The 18,584-nt window shown below is 36.5% G+C and overlaps 1 protein-coding gene across 1 annotated transcript in view; it reads right to left on the reverse strand.

Moving 5' to 3' along the window:
* Positions 1-1,990: 1,990 nt before the first annotated feature.
* The window catches only part of LOC107552353 (coagulation factor VIII-like), a 32,771-nt gene continuing 16,177 nt past the window's right edge, over positions 1,991-18,584 (reverse strand). The window contains exons 11-25 of the mRNA XM_016234217.1: positions 18,306-18,456; positions 17,943-18,152; positions 15,367-16,459; positions 13,351-13,516; positions 12,260-12,502; positions 11,427-11,655; positions 10,751-10,933; positions 9,755-9,871; positions 9,560-9,631; positions 8,951-9,036; positions 8,204-8,365; positions 6,971-7,081; positions 6,529-6,708; positions 3,641-3,823; positions 1,991-3,198 (exon numbers count right to left, since the gene is read on the reverse strand). Of these exons, the coding sequence (XP_016089703.1) occupies positions 3,043-3,198; positions 3,641-3,823; positions 6,529-6,708; positions 6,971-7,081; positions 8,204-8,365; positions 8,951-9,036; positions 9,560-9,631; positions 9,755-9,871; positions 10,751-10,933; positions 11,427-11,655; positions 12,260-12,502; positions 13,351-13,516; positions 15,367-16,459; positions 17,943-18,152; positions 18,306-18,456 (3,342 nt within the window). The 3' untranslated portion in view covers positions 1,991-3,042. The remainder of the gene's footprint in view (positions 3,199-3,640; positions 3,824-6,528; positions 6,709-6,970; positions 7,082-8,203; positions 8,366-8,950; positions 9,037-9,559; positions 9,632-9,754; positions 9,872-10,750; positions 10,934-11,426; positions 11,656-12,259; positions 12,503-13,350; positions 13,517-15,366; positions 16,460-17,942; positions 18,153-18,305; positions 18,457-18,584) is intronic.

An 18,584-nucleotide genomic window follows, 5' to 3' on the forward strand; every position in this document is an offset into this window, starting at 1 on the left:
CTCCATAAAACATGAAGGAAAATTTACAGCTCATTTAGTTAAACTTTCATATAAAGTACACACACACACACACACACACACACCAAACAACGGAAATACCAAGACACAGTCTGAATTCATTACAGAAGCACAAGGGATCAATTTACATGCCAGTAAGGTTTACGATATTATTTCCAGATCTGTTTTATGAGGCTAGCAAATTCCTTGCAAATATTAAGCAAATACAACCTGATCATGTGGACATATATGGCAATGCGTGGCCTGCATCCTTCTTATTTTTGTTTAAACTTAAGAGCTGGGCAGCCATTTGTAACTTAAATTAGCGAGACTTTCCTCCATAAAACATGAAGGAAAATTTACAGCTCATTTAGTTAAACTTTCATATAAAGATTTGTAGTGCAGCATTATGATTTGAAATGATTGCAATCTCTTAAAGTGGAACATCCCTTAAACCGGAAGGGGCTCCCATAATTTAAAACGCAGCAGGCTCGCTAGGAAAAAATAGCAGGTAACAGATGACAGGATTGCAGTTGTAAAGAGATGAAGTGTGTAAGACATCAAATCACCGTCTGCCTTTTTAAATGTGTTACTCAGAGCGTCTGTGCCCGCGGATTCAACCGATTTAGTCACTGTTGACTACTGAAACAGCACCAAAACCCATTTTTATATGCCTATGTTGGAGTATGTCGGTAGGAAACAGTAGTAACAGCGTTATTTAATCCATTACTGAGGGCAGTTTTACTCACAGTTAAATAATTGAGTCATGTTTCTTCCGTTCCAGTGATGCTGGTAAAGGCATGAAGAATGACATTCTGAGTCACTGTCAGAATGAGCTCAACATGTGCTGTCCTACTATGAGATCAATGAAGAGTAAAGCAGATGCTGGCATCTCCACAGAAAAGGTAGGCTTAAAGGTATAGTTCACCTAAAGATGAAAATTCTGTCAATAATTAACGTCATTCCAAACCCGTAAGACCTTCATTCATCTGCAGAAACACAAATTAAGATATTTTTGATGAAACCCGAGAGCTTTCTGACCCTGCATAGACATCAACGCAACTACCACATTCAAGGCCCAGAAAGATAGTAAGGACATCGTTAAAATAGTCCATGTGATCTCAGTGGTTTCTTGAAGCTACGAGAATAATTTTTGTGTGCAAAGAAAGCAAAAATAATGACTTTATTCAACAATTTCTTCTCTTCCGTGTCAGTTGATGTGTGTTCACAAGAGTACACAAGAGACGCAGATGTGCATTTTAAAAAGGAATATTTAAATGAATAAGTCTACTGAAAAGTAAAAAAATACAGACAAACATATACTAAAAAACAATTAAATAGAGACTAATTTTTATTATACTATATTTTATTTATTAATTTATTATTATAAAAGAGAAACACATCCAATCAACTAGAATAATTTTATGCAATAACAAAAGAATATAATATAATATAATATGATATAATATAATATAAAGAAATTAGCATTTTTAAAAGAATATTTAAATGTATAGGCCTATTGAAAAGTCTAAAAATGAAGATAAGCACTCTAAAATAAATAAATAGATACTTTAAAAATAGAGAGAACTTAGCTTTACATTTTACTTCAACAAAATGGTTGGTTTGAACTTTTTTTTTATTTGAAAAACTTCCCAAAGTTGGAGGATACAATGCAGAACAAAATACAAGGCATCACTATAATGTAAAGTAACATAAACAATACAGAAACAATAAATACATATGCAAAATTCAGATTTCGTATTTGAACAGAAACAATGGTGACATAGCATGTACATGACTGATCTGTTAAGCATTATGCAGTAATGTTTTGTAATGACCTAATGAAAGAAATGAAAGTTAGTGAAGTTGCTTCCAATCATGTGTTTGTTCCTCAGCAGCAGTGTTTGTCTTTGATGAGATAACAGGTGACACAATAGGTCACAGACTTCTTTCAGAGTCAGGCCTTCGTTTTCCCTCCAAGCTAAACACATCCCCAGAGCACTTCCTGTCAAACAGGAACTGATAGTACGCTGCATTTTTATCTCGGCCAGAACATGAAAATGCTATCGTATTCCTGTGGACCTCTTCATCCCACCCTTCGCCTGCAAGTCTGTTTGCTTCTCTGTTCCTTGTCTTTCCGCATGCAGAATTGTGATGTGACCGTGAACAATAAACCACATTTCATTAATCTGCATCGCCAGTAATTTCACACATTTTATAAAGACTTTGTGTGTGCGTGTGCATAAATGTGCGCGTTTTGATGAAGAAGCAGATGTTATAGTCATAAATAATAATAAGAATGCTGTATGCCAGATGTTGAAAACCGATTCACTGACTTTTACTGGCAAAACACCAAAAGGGAAGAAAACAGTCTGTGAAAGAATAATATTTGTCAAAGAAACACAAAGCACAAAGACGCTGGGAAAATCAAGGCATTTTCATAGTCTTTTTATTTCCACAATTAAACATTAAATATTTGAAAAAAAGAATAATCTCCCTCCTGTTTCACAGTGCAAAATACAAAAGTACATCATATGGCGGATTCCGTAGTTATTCCAGTCCAGAATATACAAACATCTAATAACCAAACAAACAATCTTCTGTGAGTTTTGATATGCAAGGGTACATTTATTAGAAAAATAGATATTGGTTGTTTATTTCCTATAATAATAATTATAATGTCTCAAAAGCAGACAGTAAAATGAGCAGAGTACTGATCAGAACACTTAGAACATACAACCAACCAGATTCAAAACACATAAATCATCATATCACATGACAAAAACCTGTTCTAGAGATAAACCTATGTAGTGCTTATGTGGGCTCTGTTCAAAGCCAAAGTGAGCTGCCTACCTAGACAGCATTTTTAGGCATCATAGGCAGTCTCCCAGCTGACAAGTGCACAAAACCACTCTAAAACCACCAGACCGGCCTAGCAGATCAGTCACATACTATGATGCAAACGTATAGTTTGGAACAGAGCCGTGTGGTTTTTAGACGTTTAGACAAAGTCTTTCAACCACAATGGATCGATCTCACTTTCTCTCAAAGGGCTGGTTGAGTGTCACAGCCCAAAAGCTCCAGCCGCAGGGCAATATCGTTGACCCAGCCTTTCGGGTGAATCCGTATAAAGCGAGCGAACAGGGGAGGATCAAACACGTTCAGCGCCTCTTCATCATGCTCGCTGTTTCCCTCAAAGATCTACATCAGGAGGAAAAAGAAACAAAACACCCATCAAGAACATGTGCAGGTCATATTTCACCCCAAAATCAAAATGAAAGAAAGAAAGAAAGAAAGAATCATATTGATTATATTTGATTCTTATGATAAAATTAAACCTATCTTAGGGCTATCACATTTTTTTGCCTAATGTACTTAATTGGCAGTTAATTTGGTCTCTAACCAATCCTCCATTAATTTTATTATGTACATAAAAATGCACATACATTTGAATTTTGTGGGGAAATGTGCTTAATTGTCAAGAAAATAATGCCCTAATGCAAAAAAAAAAACTTAATTAAACCTTTACTTCCTTTATGGAAAAATTAAGTTTTGTTATTTTTGAGTGAAATACAACTTGGACTTGTTTTTCGTGAGGCAAAATCTGTTTGGTATCATTCATTACACACAAATATAGCAGTACCTTTTCACTGTCTGTGCCCTGCTCCTTCACACTGGACCATTTGTGACCATCATTGCTAATAGAGACGGTAAATTCAGTGACTATCATTGGTTTCAGGATAGATCGAGCCCCCTGTGTGACCACCCCGGTCACTCTCTTCACAGAGAGAAAGTCCACCTGTAACCACTCATGAGGGTTATTAGTCTGCAGAACCAGAGAAGAAGAGAGGGGAGACAGAAGGAGACAAAATATAATATGATCAGTTTAACAATTTTTTACACCCATGTGCAGAATGAATGTGGATAAATCTACCAACAAATGGATAATTTTTCTTACAGCATCCTAATGACTTATAATTTCTAAGCATATTGTTTAAAAAAAATGACACTTCCCCTTTAAAGGGGGGGGGGGGTACAATGCGGTTTCATGCATTCAGAGTTGTTTACACTGTTAAAGAGTTGGATTCTCATGCTAAGCATGGACAAAGTTCAAAAAACAATTTGGACGTATGACACAGTACTTCTGTGCCAAAAATCTTACTTCCGGGTTCGTACAAGTTTCTGAGAGTTTTTTTCGATCATGGCTCTTCATGACGTAGACGAGGGTGGAACTCCTTATATGGGCATTTCTCCCGGAAGAGCGCTCACGCGCACGCATCGACCAGAGCTAGAGGAGATCGCGCCCATCAACTAGCTTCATCCGGCGGCAGCGCTGCATGGGACTTGCTCAGGAAGAATGTCTCCAAAGAAGTGTGTTTTTGGTTGTAAGGGAAAGATAACTTTGTTCAGCTTCCTAAAGAACCCAGCGTTATGTAAACAGTGGATACGGTTTGTTTTTCGGGGGCAGCTATGGAGTTTCACAAGTGTGTTTTTTGACGAACGTTTTATAAACAAGGCCCAGTTCGACGCTGGATTTGCACATCGTTTGATACTGAAAGATGGAGCAGTCCCAGCTATAAAAGATCCTGGTCATGATTCAGAACTGCAGACGGTAAAGCCGAGTTTACACTGCACGATTTTAGCCCGATTTTTCACTCGCCGATAGGTTTTGCAAAATTGCCGACAAATGCCCGAAATCGGAGGCAAATCGGTGCTCATTCACGCGAGTGACAATCACGCAGTGTGAATGATCAAAGACGCGATCTGAGGGAATTGCCGACACGTTGCCGACGCCCGTGAAATATTTGGCATGCTAAATATCTGGAGCTGTCGGCGATTCACAATCACGCTGTGTGAAATGAGTTCTGACTGAAAAACACATCGGCTATGACCTACAGCCAATGAGAGACCAAGATACAGGGCAGAGGGAAGTTCGGGGAGGAGTTATATGAAACGTAGTTTGCGGACCAGTGTTGCCAAATCCGTGATTACCACCGGTTGTTTTTAATGTCAGCAGGTTGAAGCGACCACAATAACTGATATTTAGGCCCTGGAATGTGAATTATACCAGGAGAACCCCCTGAACGTGATTTTTACTGGGGGACCCCCTCGAAAGCAATTGGGCTATTTTCAGGCTAGTTTTGAGTAGTAATTGGGCGGGTTTTGTAGCGAAAACCTGGCGACCCTGCACCAGACAGAGTTATAGGTGATTCTCCCTATTGTAAATTCATGCAGTGTGTAACCTCCTGTCGTCATTCCATCGTGCAGTGTGAACACAGAAACAACTGAATGCTACCCCAGATAGTCGTTCAATGTGTAATCAACAGTGATGCGACGTCTTTGAAAATCGTGCAGTGTGAACTCGGCATAAGTGAAACTGCATCAAATCTCTGTTTTGTTGGCATTCGGCGCCCAAGTGCTCGTCACTCTTTAGCTCCGCCCATGGCGTGCCTCCAGGAGCTCGGTTTTTTCCAGAGAGAATCGTAAAGCTGTATCTTTCCTTTATAAATATGATAAAACTAAAGACTTTTTGGAGATATGAAGAATGCAGTACTACTCTATAGGTACTCAAGATTAACATGAGATTGGGTGAAACTGTGTGTGTTATGCCCCCTTTAAAAAGCACTGATTTCTGCAGGTATAAATTGAAAGTTATTGTGCAGAACAGAATTCCATGTGGAAAGGAGCTGTGCTCTAAATCACTCTAATTAACTCGTAAATCCACCTGACTGACAGCGCTTGGCTGTCTGTGCAGCTCAAAGAGGAAGTAGAAAGAGCGATAGAGAGAGTGAGACAATGGAGGGATCACCTCGCTTTAACACTGACAGACAGGATAGAGGAAACACTCTCACAATGGGCTTATAAAACACACAGTGTAGAAAGAAAATTCACTTTCACTCTCTCTAAGAACAACATACAGTGATTGAATAGATAGACAGACAGACAGGTAGACAGATGGAGGGACGGATAGATAGACAGATGGAGGGATGGATAGATAGACAGATGGAGGGACAGATAGATAAATAGATAGATAGATAGATAGATAGATAGATAGATAGATAGATAGATAGATAGATAGATAGATAGATAGATAGATACCTTGGGTCTCCATGCATTTGCTTGCCCCTCCTGGTGGAGTCTAGCGAGGTCGGGACTCCGGGACTCTAACCACTTGTTTAAGAATGAGGAGGCACTGATGCTGCTGCTGGGAATCAACCTGCGCTCCATTCCCAGCGGCATATCACCTCGCTTTAACACTGACAGACAGAATAGAGGAAACACTCTCACAATGGGCTTATAAAACACACAGTGTAGAAAGAAAATTCACTTTCACTCTCTCTAAGAACAACATACAGTGATTGAATAGATAGACAGACAGACAGGTAGACAGATGGAGGGACGGATAGATAGACAGATGGAGGGATGGATAGATGGACAGATAGATAGATAGATAGATAGATAGATAGATAGATAGATAGATAGATAGATAGATAGATAGATAGATAGATAGATAGATAGATAGATAGATACCTTGGGTCTCCATGCATTTGCTTGCCCCTCCTGGTGGAGTCTAGCGAGGTCGGGACTCCAGGACAGTAACCACTTGTTTAAGAATGAGGAGGCACTGATGCTGCTGCTGGGAATCAACCTGCGCTCCATTCCCAGCGGCATAGAACAACCTGACAAACACACAAACAAACATGCTTTTATCTGTTTGAAGCAGTGATTTTACTACCATTTTTCTATTTTAATTTTAATTTTCATTAACGCTTTAGTAATTTTGTTGTGCATTTTGTCCTTTTTTATTTATATACTGTATATATTTTTTTTACAACTTTTTCCTTAAAATATATTATCACAATAAAAGTGTCAGGCTTAAACTAAAAGACATGTACTCTCCAGTAACAGTGATTTAGATTTTTTTTTCTCAAATAAAGTCTGACTCAAATAGAGTCTGATGTACTATGTCAACATATTTATGTATATGAAAAGTCAGTGGGTGAATTCGGATGTAGCGACCCACAATGGGTGGAGAAAACAAGTTCTCCTTTATTCTGGAACCGTCCATGTTTCCATTGAAGGTCTGATAACAAGAAAGCAGATGTGAATAATACCGAAATTATAAAAGATACAAAAATAGTCACATTTATAATTAGGATAGCACTTTTTTAGAAATGGAAGCAAATCAGTTTCACTGGAAAAATTATTTGTAAAAGTGAGTTTCATCATGTGTTTCTTAAGATTGCGATGTTTATTGGGCAAAAGATTATATTTAATGGGTGGAGGGTTTGTAGCCGGCTAGAAGTTTTCTTTAAATAGCTCTTAGAATATGATTATCACAAAAAAACGTGATAGGGATTATCTTGGAAATTTCTAGAAGATTGAATAAGAGCCTTATATAATATGTTAACATATTTATGTATATCTATATTTATGTATATGAACGCCAGAGATGTTTTTACTTATTTAAAATGCAAAGACATTAGGCATATCTTAAATTATGTTTCATTTATAAGTCCTAAAGGACAAATGTCACAAAAACAATTTCCAGATCACTTTTCACCCTCAAAACAAAAAAAGGCCAAAAAGCCTCTGCCTCTTTGTATATCATATACAAACAGAAATGTAAAGATCTTAACAGCAACCAGTCAAAATAAAAGTTTGGTTTAACTTGAAGAAACTGTGAAAGAAATGCATTACTTAATGCAACGATAGTAGTACTACTTCTAATAATAAAAGTATTATTAAAACATTATTTACCAGAAAAAAATATCTACTAGAATTTATTTAGCATGTAAATACACAACACAGTATTTCTGTAAAAAAGAAAGAAAGAAAGAAAATGAATTCTTTTTTTTTTATAAAATCAATTAGAGATGCTTTTGATTATTAATATTTAATGAAACCATTAAAAAAATACTGAATTTGAGGGGGAAAAAACATATTTCATAGGGCCTTAAAACTGTAATTTTTGTTACTTTTTTAAATTATAAATTGCTGTTAAATTGTATTGTTAAAGATACAGAGGTAAAAAAGGGTGAGGGTGGAAATGGTCATTATGCTAACACTAAATAACAGTGAAATAAATATTTACTAACATTATAAGAGAACTTCGGGGAGGAAAAAATTTAAATGCTACAAAAAGCACACAGTATGGCCTCTTTAAATCAGTTAAGTTTAGAGAAATTCAGATGTTGGTACTGACATAAGATGGCTTGGTACTGTTTCCTCGGTAGGTAGTCCAGTTCTCCTGGTCAATGCTGTAACTGACGGTGTACAGGATAGTGAAATACTCGCTCAAACCCATCGAGGTCTTTGCACCCTGAGTCCGAATGCCATGAAGAAGCATGGGCCTCAGTAGATCCACCTAACACAACACACAGAGTAACAAAGAGAACAGATATGGAACGTTATCTCATTCTGTTTTTTAACAATGAATTTGTGCTTATTTACTAAAACAATCTAAAACAATGGAATAGCAAGTTGTGCATTGCTAAAAATAACATCCGCAAAAAAAAAAAAATGTCATTAGTTTTCAGTGTTAAGATTAAGATTTTATAAATGCCCAGAACTTTTCCAGGCCTTTCCAGGAAACCCACCATCATATGAACCCTGCTAAAAATAGTGAATTGTTTTATATCCTACACATTTTCTACTATTCCACTATTGAAGCAAAGGTTAAATAAAATCTTCTGCGCAAACCTATTTATAGTATTTAAAAGTATTTCCCACTTTGTCTTGCTGACAGTGAAAGTGTAATGTGTCATGACTTGCTGACTGTGGTGCAAAGAGTCACTATTGTCTGTGACACATTGTGAGATATGAGCCACAAATGAATCATAATGTGTTATTTTTAACTTTAAATATGAGCCATCATGGTCCATGACCACAGTTCCTTAAAAATCAGCCAAAGGACAGCATGTTACGTCTGCAAACAAAAGATTTCTTTTACCTGGAGCCAGGAGTCTGTGCCGCTGCCCATCCAGGCATTAATAGAGCCAGATAACTCAAGTCTGGCTAAACTTGGCTTCCAGACACCTGCAGAGAAATGGGTTTTCAACAGTTCAATAAATGTGGAAATATTTGATTAATAACACTAGATTTTGTGGCCAAAGTCAAAAGAGCCCTATGGATTTTCTATGGGATTTGCACCGGTTTTATCATCTGCCAGTTTTATCATTACATTATTATAAAACTAAACCTATAGTGTTTTCATTATTTGAAATAAAATCAAACACAAAATGACAAAACACAACAAAATGAGTAATAGTTTTAATAAAATTAAAGTAAAAACAAAATTTAAAAATAAAATCTTTTTTTTTTTTTTTTTTTTTGCTATTGCAAATCAGCATATTAGAATGATTTCTGAAGGATTATGTGACACTGAAGCCTGGAGTAATGATGCTGAAAATTCAGCTTTTTTTTTTTTAGCTTATTGAAAAAGAAAAATGAAAGTAAAATGAAAGTAAAAACAGAATATAAAAATAAAATCTAACTCAACATAATAACAAAAACTATAATAGTATATCAATGATACTGCAAAAATATCCCTGTCTCTTACCAGAGTGGTCAGAGGCTGTTATTTGTTTGTTGTCAATCCATCCTGACTGCATTCCCAATGGCTGAATGCATCCTTTAAAACAAAACCAGTCAGTTTCAGGTGCCCTCTAACTATTAGTAACTCAAAACATGACTGCAGGATGCCAAGAAAGGTCTGTGACAATCTCCCATAGAGGAAGAGAGTTAAAGCTCTTACGTGGGTTGTAGACCAGCAACTTGGCCCTCATGCCTGCCATCTGATGTTCTCCTATAGTGCACTCTATTAACCAGGTGCCTACGATGGCTGGCCTCATCTCCACCGTCCCAAAAACCCCTGCCAAAAGAGACAGAATTATCGTTATACACTGCCAAATGTTTGGAATCATTAAGATTTTAAAATGTTTTTGAAAGATTGTATGATGTTCCAGTTGAACAGTTTTGCTTAAAATGTAATTGCCTCCCCTTTTCACGTCTAATCCCTATTAACCGTGTTTACTGGAATGTTTCTGAAGTAGGTAAATACAGTATTTGTATTGTTATCTGTCAAAATAATGGAAATCATTCTGAAATATTATCACTCAACATCATTTTTGATTAAGGCAACATATGTTACATTACACAGACATTTTGTTTAAAACATCTGTAATATTGCTGTGGAAATAAACAAGATTTTGGGGGTTTTCATTGGATTAGAATAATGTTATATCATTGTACCCAGTATTTGAGGATGCTTATCGCATTCATAGAGCACATTTGTTTACAATTTAACAGAAGTTACTCCCATAATTTGTGCAAAGCAAATAAGAAAAAGGTGGATAATGTTACAGAAGGTTTTTGTTCTTGTGAAATTTCTGTTCATCAAAGAATCCTGAAAACATATATCACAAAAATATTAAACAGCAAAAACCATTTTTAACAATAATAACAATTATTAATAATTGAGTAGAAAATCAGCAGAATGATTTCTGAAGGATCATGTAACACTGAAGACTGGAATAATGATGCAAAAAAAATCAGCTTTGCATCACAGAAATGAATAACATTTTATTAAAATAGAAAACAGTTATTTTAAATTATAATAATATTTTACATTACCGTTTTTTTACTTACGTATTTTTTATTAAAAAGGAAGAGCATAAGAGGCTTCTTTCAAAAATATTTTAGAATATATATATATGAAAGTGAAAGGTTTGTGTATTTGTTTATAGTTTACCGGGATAGAGATTGAAAACTCCCATACGGTGTTCCTGATCTTTTCCGACTCCGAACGGCAGTCCGTGGAAGTGTATGGCGTGAAACTCGCCTTGACCCCCAACGTTGAGGAGGTGCCAGCGAGCCGTCCGGTACTGTTCAACTATCAGGCCAGGAAGCGTCTCTGACACATAGCCATTAATAGCTACAAGAATCAAGAAATACAACACAATAATTATGGCTATTATTACATTTCCTAATATGCCAAGGTCATAGGTTCAGTTCCCAGGTAATGCGCAAACTAAAAACAAATGTATACCTTGAATGCATTGTAAGTTGTTTTGGATAAAATCAGCAACCAAATGCATAAATCTAAATATAGATGTGTTGCCCTGAGTCAATGAATTTCCAAATAGTTTGTTTGTATTTAGAAAAACTGGGTGTTTGGAACATTGGCAATTAGCTAAATTAGTTCAGCATGTTACATTATACGTCCTGTTTCTTGTACTAAGGAAAAGTAATAGAAAAGTGTTTGTGTGTGTGATTTAACCACCAAATTACATAAGTAACACAATAACAAGCACAAACACTCATGTGTCTGTTTGGTGTTATTAGCGTTGTCATTGAAACAAATCTTTTTTGAGTCAAAGAACATAAACAGATGAATGCAGTGTTAATCATAAATTATGAAAATGTACCCGCAAACTTGTTGCTCATCTCGAACCATGGGTCATCTACTTTGGCCTGGCAGGGAGGGGTGCAAAACTTCCTGGTGTTGTAGTCGAGGTACCAGCTCTTTCTTTCATCAAAGGTGGTGAAGAGAAGGAAGAAATCCATCACGTCGGGCTGAAGCAAGTCGCGTGGACGAAGGATACCAGGACGACATATCAGCACCGGACCGATAAGACCAGAGTTTATGTCCTTCTCCTGTTGAATGCAGGAGGAATACAGAAGTTATTTAAGTTTACATTTATATGTTTGACAGACGCTTTTATCCAAAGTGACTTGCATTGCATTTAAGCCATACTGTACATTTTATCAGTTCATCCATACTCTGGGAATTTTTTTGTTGAGCGTCATTTGATCAGGCTTTTATGGTTCATATGTAGTGAGAATATGGAGTTCATACTCTCAAATGTATTTTTCTAAAAAATTATGCATTGATAATCAAGTAAACCTAAATCCAGTAAGTGCTCATCATGAAAAATGTTTGAAAAATACATTTACACTTACGTTTGCATTATAAAAATCAGATTTCACAGCAAACATACATGAACCATGACCTGAAGGTGACCTGATGTTTTTACAATTATACTAAAGGCCTTTTACTTGCTAAAAAAGTATAAACTATCAATCAGATGACAAAGTGCATGTAGTAGATTGTGTGCAACAGGTTTTGATCATTTAGAGGCCTTAGAAATTTGTATATCAAATATGATACAGGAGGCTTTATAGGATTAAAGATAACATGAAAATGTAACATTTTTGTGCTTCAACCTGATTTTGATTCATGTGTTGCACATTGAATTACCATGTTAACGTCGGAGTAGTATGCTCCAGCCTTGCAGTCAAACTCTGACGCTGAGGGACCTTGTCGTCTGGAGATTCTCCAGTTGTAAACCCTCTCCTCCCCTGGAGGAACTGGATCACCTGGTACTTGTTCGGCCTTGGTGCCTTCTGGGCCCGTTCCAGGGCTAAAACTCCCCTGCGTCTTATCGTACACCCCATGCAAGTGGAAAGAGTACGGTCTGGATGCCAGGTTCTTGAAAACCACCTTGTGGGAAAAGAAATGCAAGAAATTAGCGTGTGCAATGACAAAGGGGTGGTCACATTTATACTTTCAGCAGATGCTTTTATACAAAGCGACTTACAATAGAGCAGCATAAGCAATTCATCACAGAGCCAATAATATTCGTAGTATGCAATGTCACATTTATTAGAATGTTAGATTAGGAAGTTAGTAGGAGGTTTGGAGGCTACATTAGTGAAATTTCCTCAAAATTTCAAGGACAGTTTTCTGTTGTCAATGATGTAGCAACGTATGAAGCACAGCTCACACAGAAGTCACTTTTAAACAGCTTTCTTTTGGTCAGTGCAACAAATTAGCATAACCAGCTTGAACCCATTGCGATCTGCGTGGAAAAATCTTTTGTCTTAACTTGAATTCAATCATGACAACTCTCGGGAAGATTTTAGCATGGTGATGGATATGACAATGTTAATGTATTTGGTCTTGGTGGAATAGATCTGCTACATTGCTGCTGCTGAATTGGTGCTTCTGTTGGTTATTGCTGTAGTTGTATATTATTGCTGCTGCTGCAAGTACAGGAACTTGCTACAGCCAATGCATACGGCGATACGGTACCATGAGTATTTAAGACATACTGCTGCTGCACAAATAGCATATAAAATAACTTGTAGCAGATCTATACAGGTGGAGCTGGGGAAGGTGGAGGGTTTCAGAGAAACTCTGAAAGCGTGCTGCAGGAATCTCAAGTGAATGCTAGCCAGCCATATAAATGCAAGGCAGTAAGCTCATTGGCTGCATATGCAGCATGAACCAATCAGCTTGTGCCAAGTCGTTTAACTCTCTGAATATCATTGGTTAAGTAAGAAACTTACAGTAAGAACATCATTGATTTCTGCCTTCAACACAGGACCCATAATGCCGAGGTGCTCGTCCAGTTCTCCTCGTTTGATTGGATGCTTGAAATCTCTGTCCTGATAGGCTCTGAAAACCACTTTTTTATAGGCTGGGTAATATTTTCTCATTCCCCTCCGCATGTCCCTGTGAGCACATGAAATATTTAGTGCAAGTGCAATTGACCAAGCCTTTAAGGCTGGTTTTAGGCTTAATTTGAAAAGCAATAATATTAATATCCTGATCTAAAACAGCATTGCATTGTGACAATTTTTTTTGACAAATAAGGATTTAGGATTGTTTTTCTGCTCTCGAGACTAAAACTAACTATTTACAAACATCTAAATAGATTTGATTCAATCAGACATCACATCACAAATTAGATTTTATACAGTTTGTAACAGTAATATATATAATTTCATATTATATTTGTGTGATTAGAAATATTTCAGAATTGTCTGCTAAAATGAACAAAAATGTGGTTATGACATTTCTATGAAAAATAAGGATTTTAAGGCATTTTTGCTTTTCAGGCTGTAACTAACTAACTGTATACAACTAAACAACTAACCTAAATGGATCTGATTCAGTCCGACACCACCAAGAATTAGATTTTATACAATATCTTATATTCTTTTGGTGCTAGCGTTAAAATTATGCAATTCCTTACAATTGCATATTTGCCAACTGGATTCTATTTCCCAGTTTAAAACTCAGATTAAAACATATTTGTTTAGAACAGCTTTTAGTGATTTGATTGTTTAATTTATATGTTTGTGTTTACTATTTGTGTTGTGTTTATGTTATTTGTATTTCAGTGTTTTTGCTGTAAGTTGTCCTTGAGTGAATTGAAAGGCACTTATAAATGAAAGGTATCATTATTATTATTATTTAAAGGGGTCATATGATGTTGCTAAAAAGATCATTATTTGGTGTAATGCAATGTGTTTATGTGGTTTAAGGTTCAAAAAACACATTATTTTCCACATACTGTACATTATTGTTTCTCCTCTATACCCCGCCTTTCTGAAACGTGTCGATTTTTACAAAGCTCATTGGTCTGAAAAGCGAGGTGTGCTCTGATTGGCCAGCTATCCAGTGCGTTGTGATTGGCCAAATACCTCAAGCGTGTGACGGAAATTTTACACCGCTTAGCATATTGTGATGCCCTGTCCGGCCGAAGCGATGATTCAAAAACATGAAAACCCATTATAAACGAGGCATTTGTTGCATCCAGTGGGGACATAATTACGGGTTATAATGACTTATACTGTCTTTTTACGCGTTGCATTGCATCGCGCTGCGTAAACATAAAACCATGTCTGCATTTGTGATCGGAGAAATGACAAACAACAAGCGTTACTCTACACTGCTCAAAACTCGTGTTTGAATCATCAGTGACAGTGACAAATTCTTTAAATATAAAAAACGTACTTACAGTCTGTGAGTCAGAATCAGGAAACAGTCCTCCATAAAATGTGCTGCACACATCTGAATATTTGGGTTGAACTGTTCTGGAACAGGGTTGTAAATACAACTTAACCACTGATTTCTAGTTGTGTCCTCTTTTGGAAGGCCAAATAAAGTATTTTCGCTTTCGCAACGAAACACACAGCGTCTTCACATCATGGCGGCGGTGGTGGCAGCAACAATAAAGTTACGCCTTCTTTCTTTGCGTGAACATTTGGGCCGCGTTATGCAAATCTTCCCAGATAGTGACGTAGACATGTGGGGGCATGTTTAAACGAGGCGTTTTAGGATGGCGTGGACGAGTCTTAACTTTTATAAAGAATATCTCTTTGGGTTTGAGACTTTAGTCTTTGCAACGTTAGGGATCTTATCTATTCACGAACAGCTTGTAACACTCCAAAGAGAAAGAAAAACTTGAAATCGCATCATATGACCCCTTTAAGACTTGAAACATTAGAAATTATTTAGAATTGTCCACTAAAATTACCAAAAATATGTTTGTGGCTCATCAGAATGTTTTTTTTTACCTTGGTTTGATGAGTTGAGCTGGTTTATTGATCCCATAATCCCACATGATTTCCTCTGCTGCGATATAGTAACTTCTGAACCTTGATTCCGTGGACCTAATGCCGACATTATCTTCAACATGATGCTCCAAACCGAGAACACTTCCTTCATCGCCATAATCATCATAGTCACTTGCCAGTGATTTCCTGCCATAGGTCTGGTTATCTGATGAATTTGACACTGGCTCCAAAACTGATTCCAAATCTGGTTGGAACTTCTTTGGATCTTTGTAGTCATAGCTATGAAGATTCAAACTTTCCTCCATATTATCCTGCTTTAGACCAGAACTTCCAGAGTCTTTCAGAACTTCATTGTTGCTCTTAACTTTCGCATCCACTTTGTTTATTTTGTCTTTGCTGACGCTCCACAACTCCCTTCGATTCCTCACTTTCTCTGATTTCTCTTCCGTAGAGTCGTTTAGAAGTTGGTGGTTCAACAGGTTTTTATCTTTAAAAAGTAATTTTCGAAATAGGTCATTTGTTGGATGAGTTTTATTGTCATCTTCATTCAACTGTATGTTTGCAATGTTCATATTTTGATGTTTTCCTGTTAATGCCTTGTTTTCTGCTGTATTTGATATGACTGTAGGATCAATCACATTTGGCCTTCTTCTGTAAGGCTCAGATTCATGGTGGGACCTTTTTTGACGTTCCAAGGAATTTCCACTCATCTCCCCGTCCAGTTGATCCAAAATATCCTGTGGAATACCGCCCTGTGATAGCACATCCAGATCGTTTTCCCGCTTTATGGGAATATATCTTATCTCACACACACGAGTTCTGTTTTGTCTCTCCGTGTCTGAGCTCATGTTTTCTCGCCCAATCGCAGAGTCTGTCACAGTTCTGTTTTGGCACACGCGAACAGCGATAGTGCGGTCCTTTTCCATTGTGCTTCGTGGAATCGGGAAATTCTGTTCAATGAATTCATTTAATTCGTCATCGTAGTCTTCATTGTCCACCACAGGTAGGACTCTTTCACAGTTAACAACCGTGTAGTGAACACTCATGCCTCGCTGTTTCAGAGACGGGTCAAATGCGCTGACCTCCCATTCACCTACAAAGTTGAAATATCAAACTTATGAACATGGTATCAAAACAGGTTCCTGGTTTAATTATGAATGATAATCTTCATAATCTTTCATTGATAACTTGATCCGCCCTAAACAGCATTTTTTTTCAATATATACAATATATATTCTTTCAGTGCAGCTTTACATTAATAAACAGAAAAAATAACTTAAATTGACAGAATTCATCAATTTACGAACAATTTAATTTAAACTGTAAAGCAGCTATACAGAAGGTTATAGTGTCAATTTCAGTTCAATTTAGTTCACTGTGGATTTAGTTCAGTTCAATAACTGTCAAAGTGCATCAATTAATAAACAAGTTCTATTCAGCTATAAGCTGCTCTACAAAAGGAAATTACAAAAAGAATATTTTTTTCTATAATTAGTTTTTATATTTTCCCTTTTAATGTTAATTTTACTTTACGTTTTATTAATTTAGATGTTTTTTTTAAATACACTACCGGTCAAAGGTTTGGAATATAATTCCACATTTTTAAATGTTTTTGAAGTCTATTCTCACTAACACTGCATTTATTTGATCATGAATACTGTAAAGACATTAATATTGTGAAATATTATAGAAATTTTACAAAAGTATTTTATTAAAGGGGTCATATGATGCGATTTCAAGTTTTAATTTCTCTTTGGACTGTTACAAGCTGTTCGTGAATAGATAAGATCCCTAAAGTTGCAAATACTAAAGTCTCAAACCCAAAGAGATATTCTTGATAAAAGTTAAGACTCGTCCACGCCATCCTAAAATGCCTCGTTTAAACACCCCCCCCCCCCATGTCTACGTCACTGTGTGGGAAGATTTGCATAACACCACCCAAATGTTCACGCAAAGAAAGAAGGCGTAACTTTATTGTTGCTGCCACACTCCGGCCAGGACACAGCATCACAGTATGTTAAGGGACGTAACATTTCCGTCACACGCTTGAGGTATTCGGCCAATCACAACGCACTGGATAGCTGGCCAATCAGAGCACACTTCGCTTTTCAGACCAATGAGCTTTGTAAAAATCGACGCGTTTCAGAAAGGCGGGGCATAGAGGAGAAACAATAATGTACAGTATGTGGAAAATAATGTGTTTTTTGAACCTTAAACCGCATAAACACATTTCATTACACCAAATACACAAAATAATGTTCTTTTTAGCAATGTCATATGACCCCTTTAACTTTTGACCAGCAGTGTATGTCTATGTAGTTTTTATTAATTATTATTTGAGTTTTAGTTTTAGTTATTTTAGTAATTAAACTCAAACTAAACGAGAACTATATGAAATAACATAACATCTTTAGCAAATAACTCAAATAATTTTTAATATATTTTATTTTATTTCAGGTCATGCTTATTTTGTTTTTAACGGTTTTAATTTTAGTTTTTTTTAATGATAATAACCCTTCATCAAACCTTCTTAGTTTTCAAAGCATCTGCTCTAGCCAATATCTTGATACTCTTACCTAGCATCTCCACTTCACTGGTGACTGTGTCTCCAGTCATTGGGAAGAGTGTGAGGACAGTGCCATATGTTTTATCCCTCTCAAACGTGTTTCCTGTGAAGTAGACTGACAGGAAGTTGTTTTGCATGCCAATGCTTGCCACATGCCAGAGTATGACATCGCCAACACACATCCTGAATTGTAGGTGGTTGAACATGAACCCATTAACAGCTGAAACACAGACAGAAACTCAAAATAAAAAAGTGATCTGCAATTTAACTAATGGAAAATAGAGATCAATCCCGTTTTTAAGTAACACAAATACCCAAAGCAATCCCAGGTTATTCAATAATTTACATCTAGAGACTAAAAATCAACACCCACTGTGCATGACATTAGAATTGTAGAAATCTGGATCATTGCGGTCAATCTTAGTTGGATCTTCACTGTTTTTTTTCATGTTCTCCTCAAAGTACCAGCTTCTGTTTTCATCAAACACAGTGAACAAGAGCTTCTTCTCTTTATCTGAAGTTACCTGTGAAAACATATTATTAATAATTTCCATCCATTCATCCATCTATCCATCAGATAAACCAACATACTGTAGGCTCAATGGAAAGGAGCGCCTCTACCTACATTTTTGCATAAAACTATACCTACATG

This window comes from Sinocyclocheilus grahami, unplaced genomic scaffold (assembly GCF_001515645.1).
Source record: "Sinocyclocheilus grahami isolate Dianchi unplaced genomic scaffold, SAMN03320097.WGS_v1.1 scaffold447.1, whole genome shotgun sequence".
Classification (NCBI taxonomy): domain Eukaryota; kingdom Metazoa; phylum Chordata; class Actinopteri; order Cypriniformes; family Cyprinidae; genus Sinocyclocheilus; species Sinocyclocheilus grahami.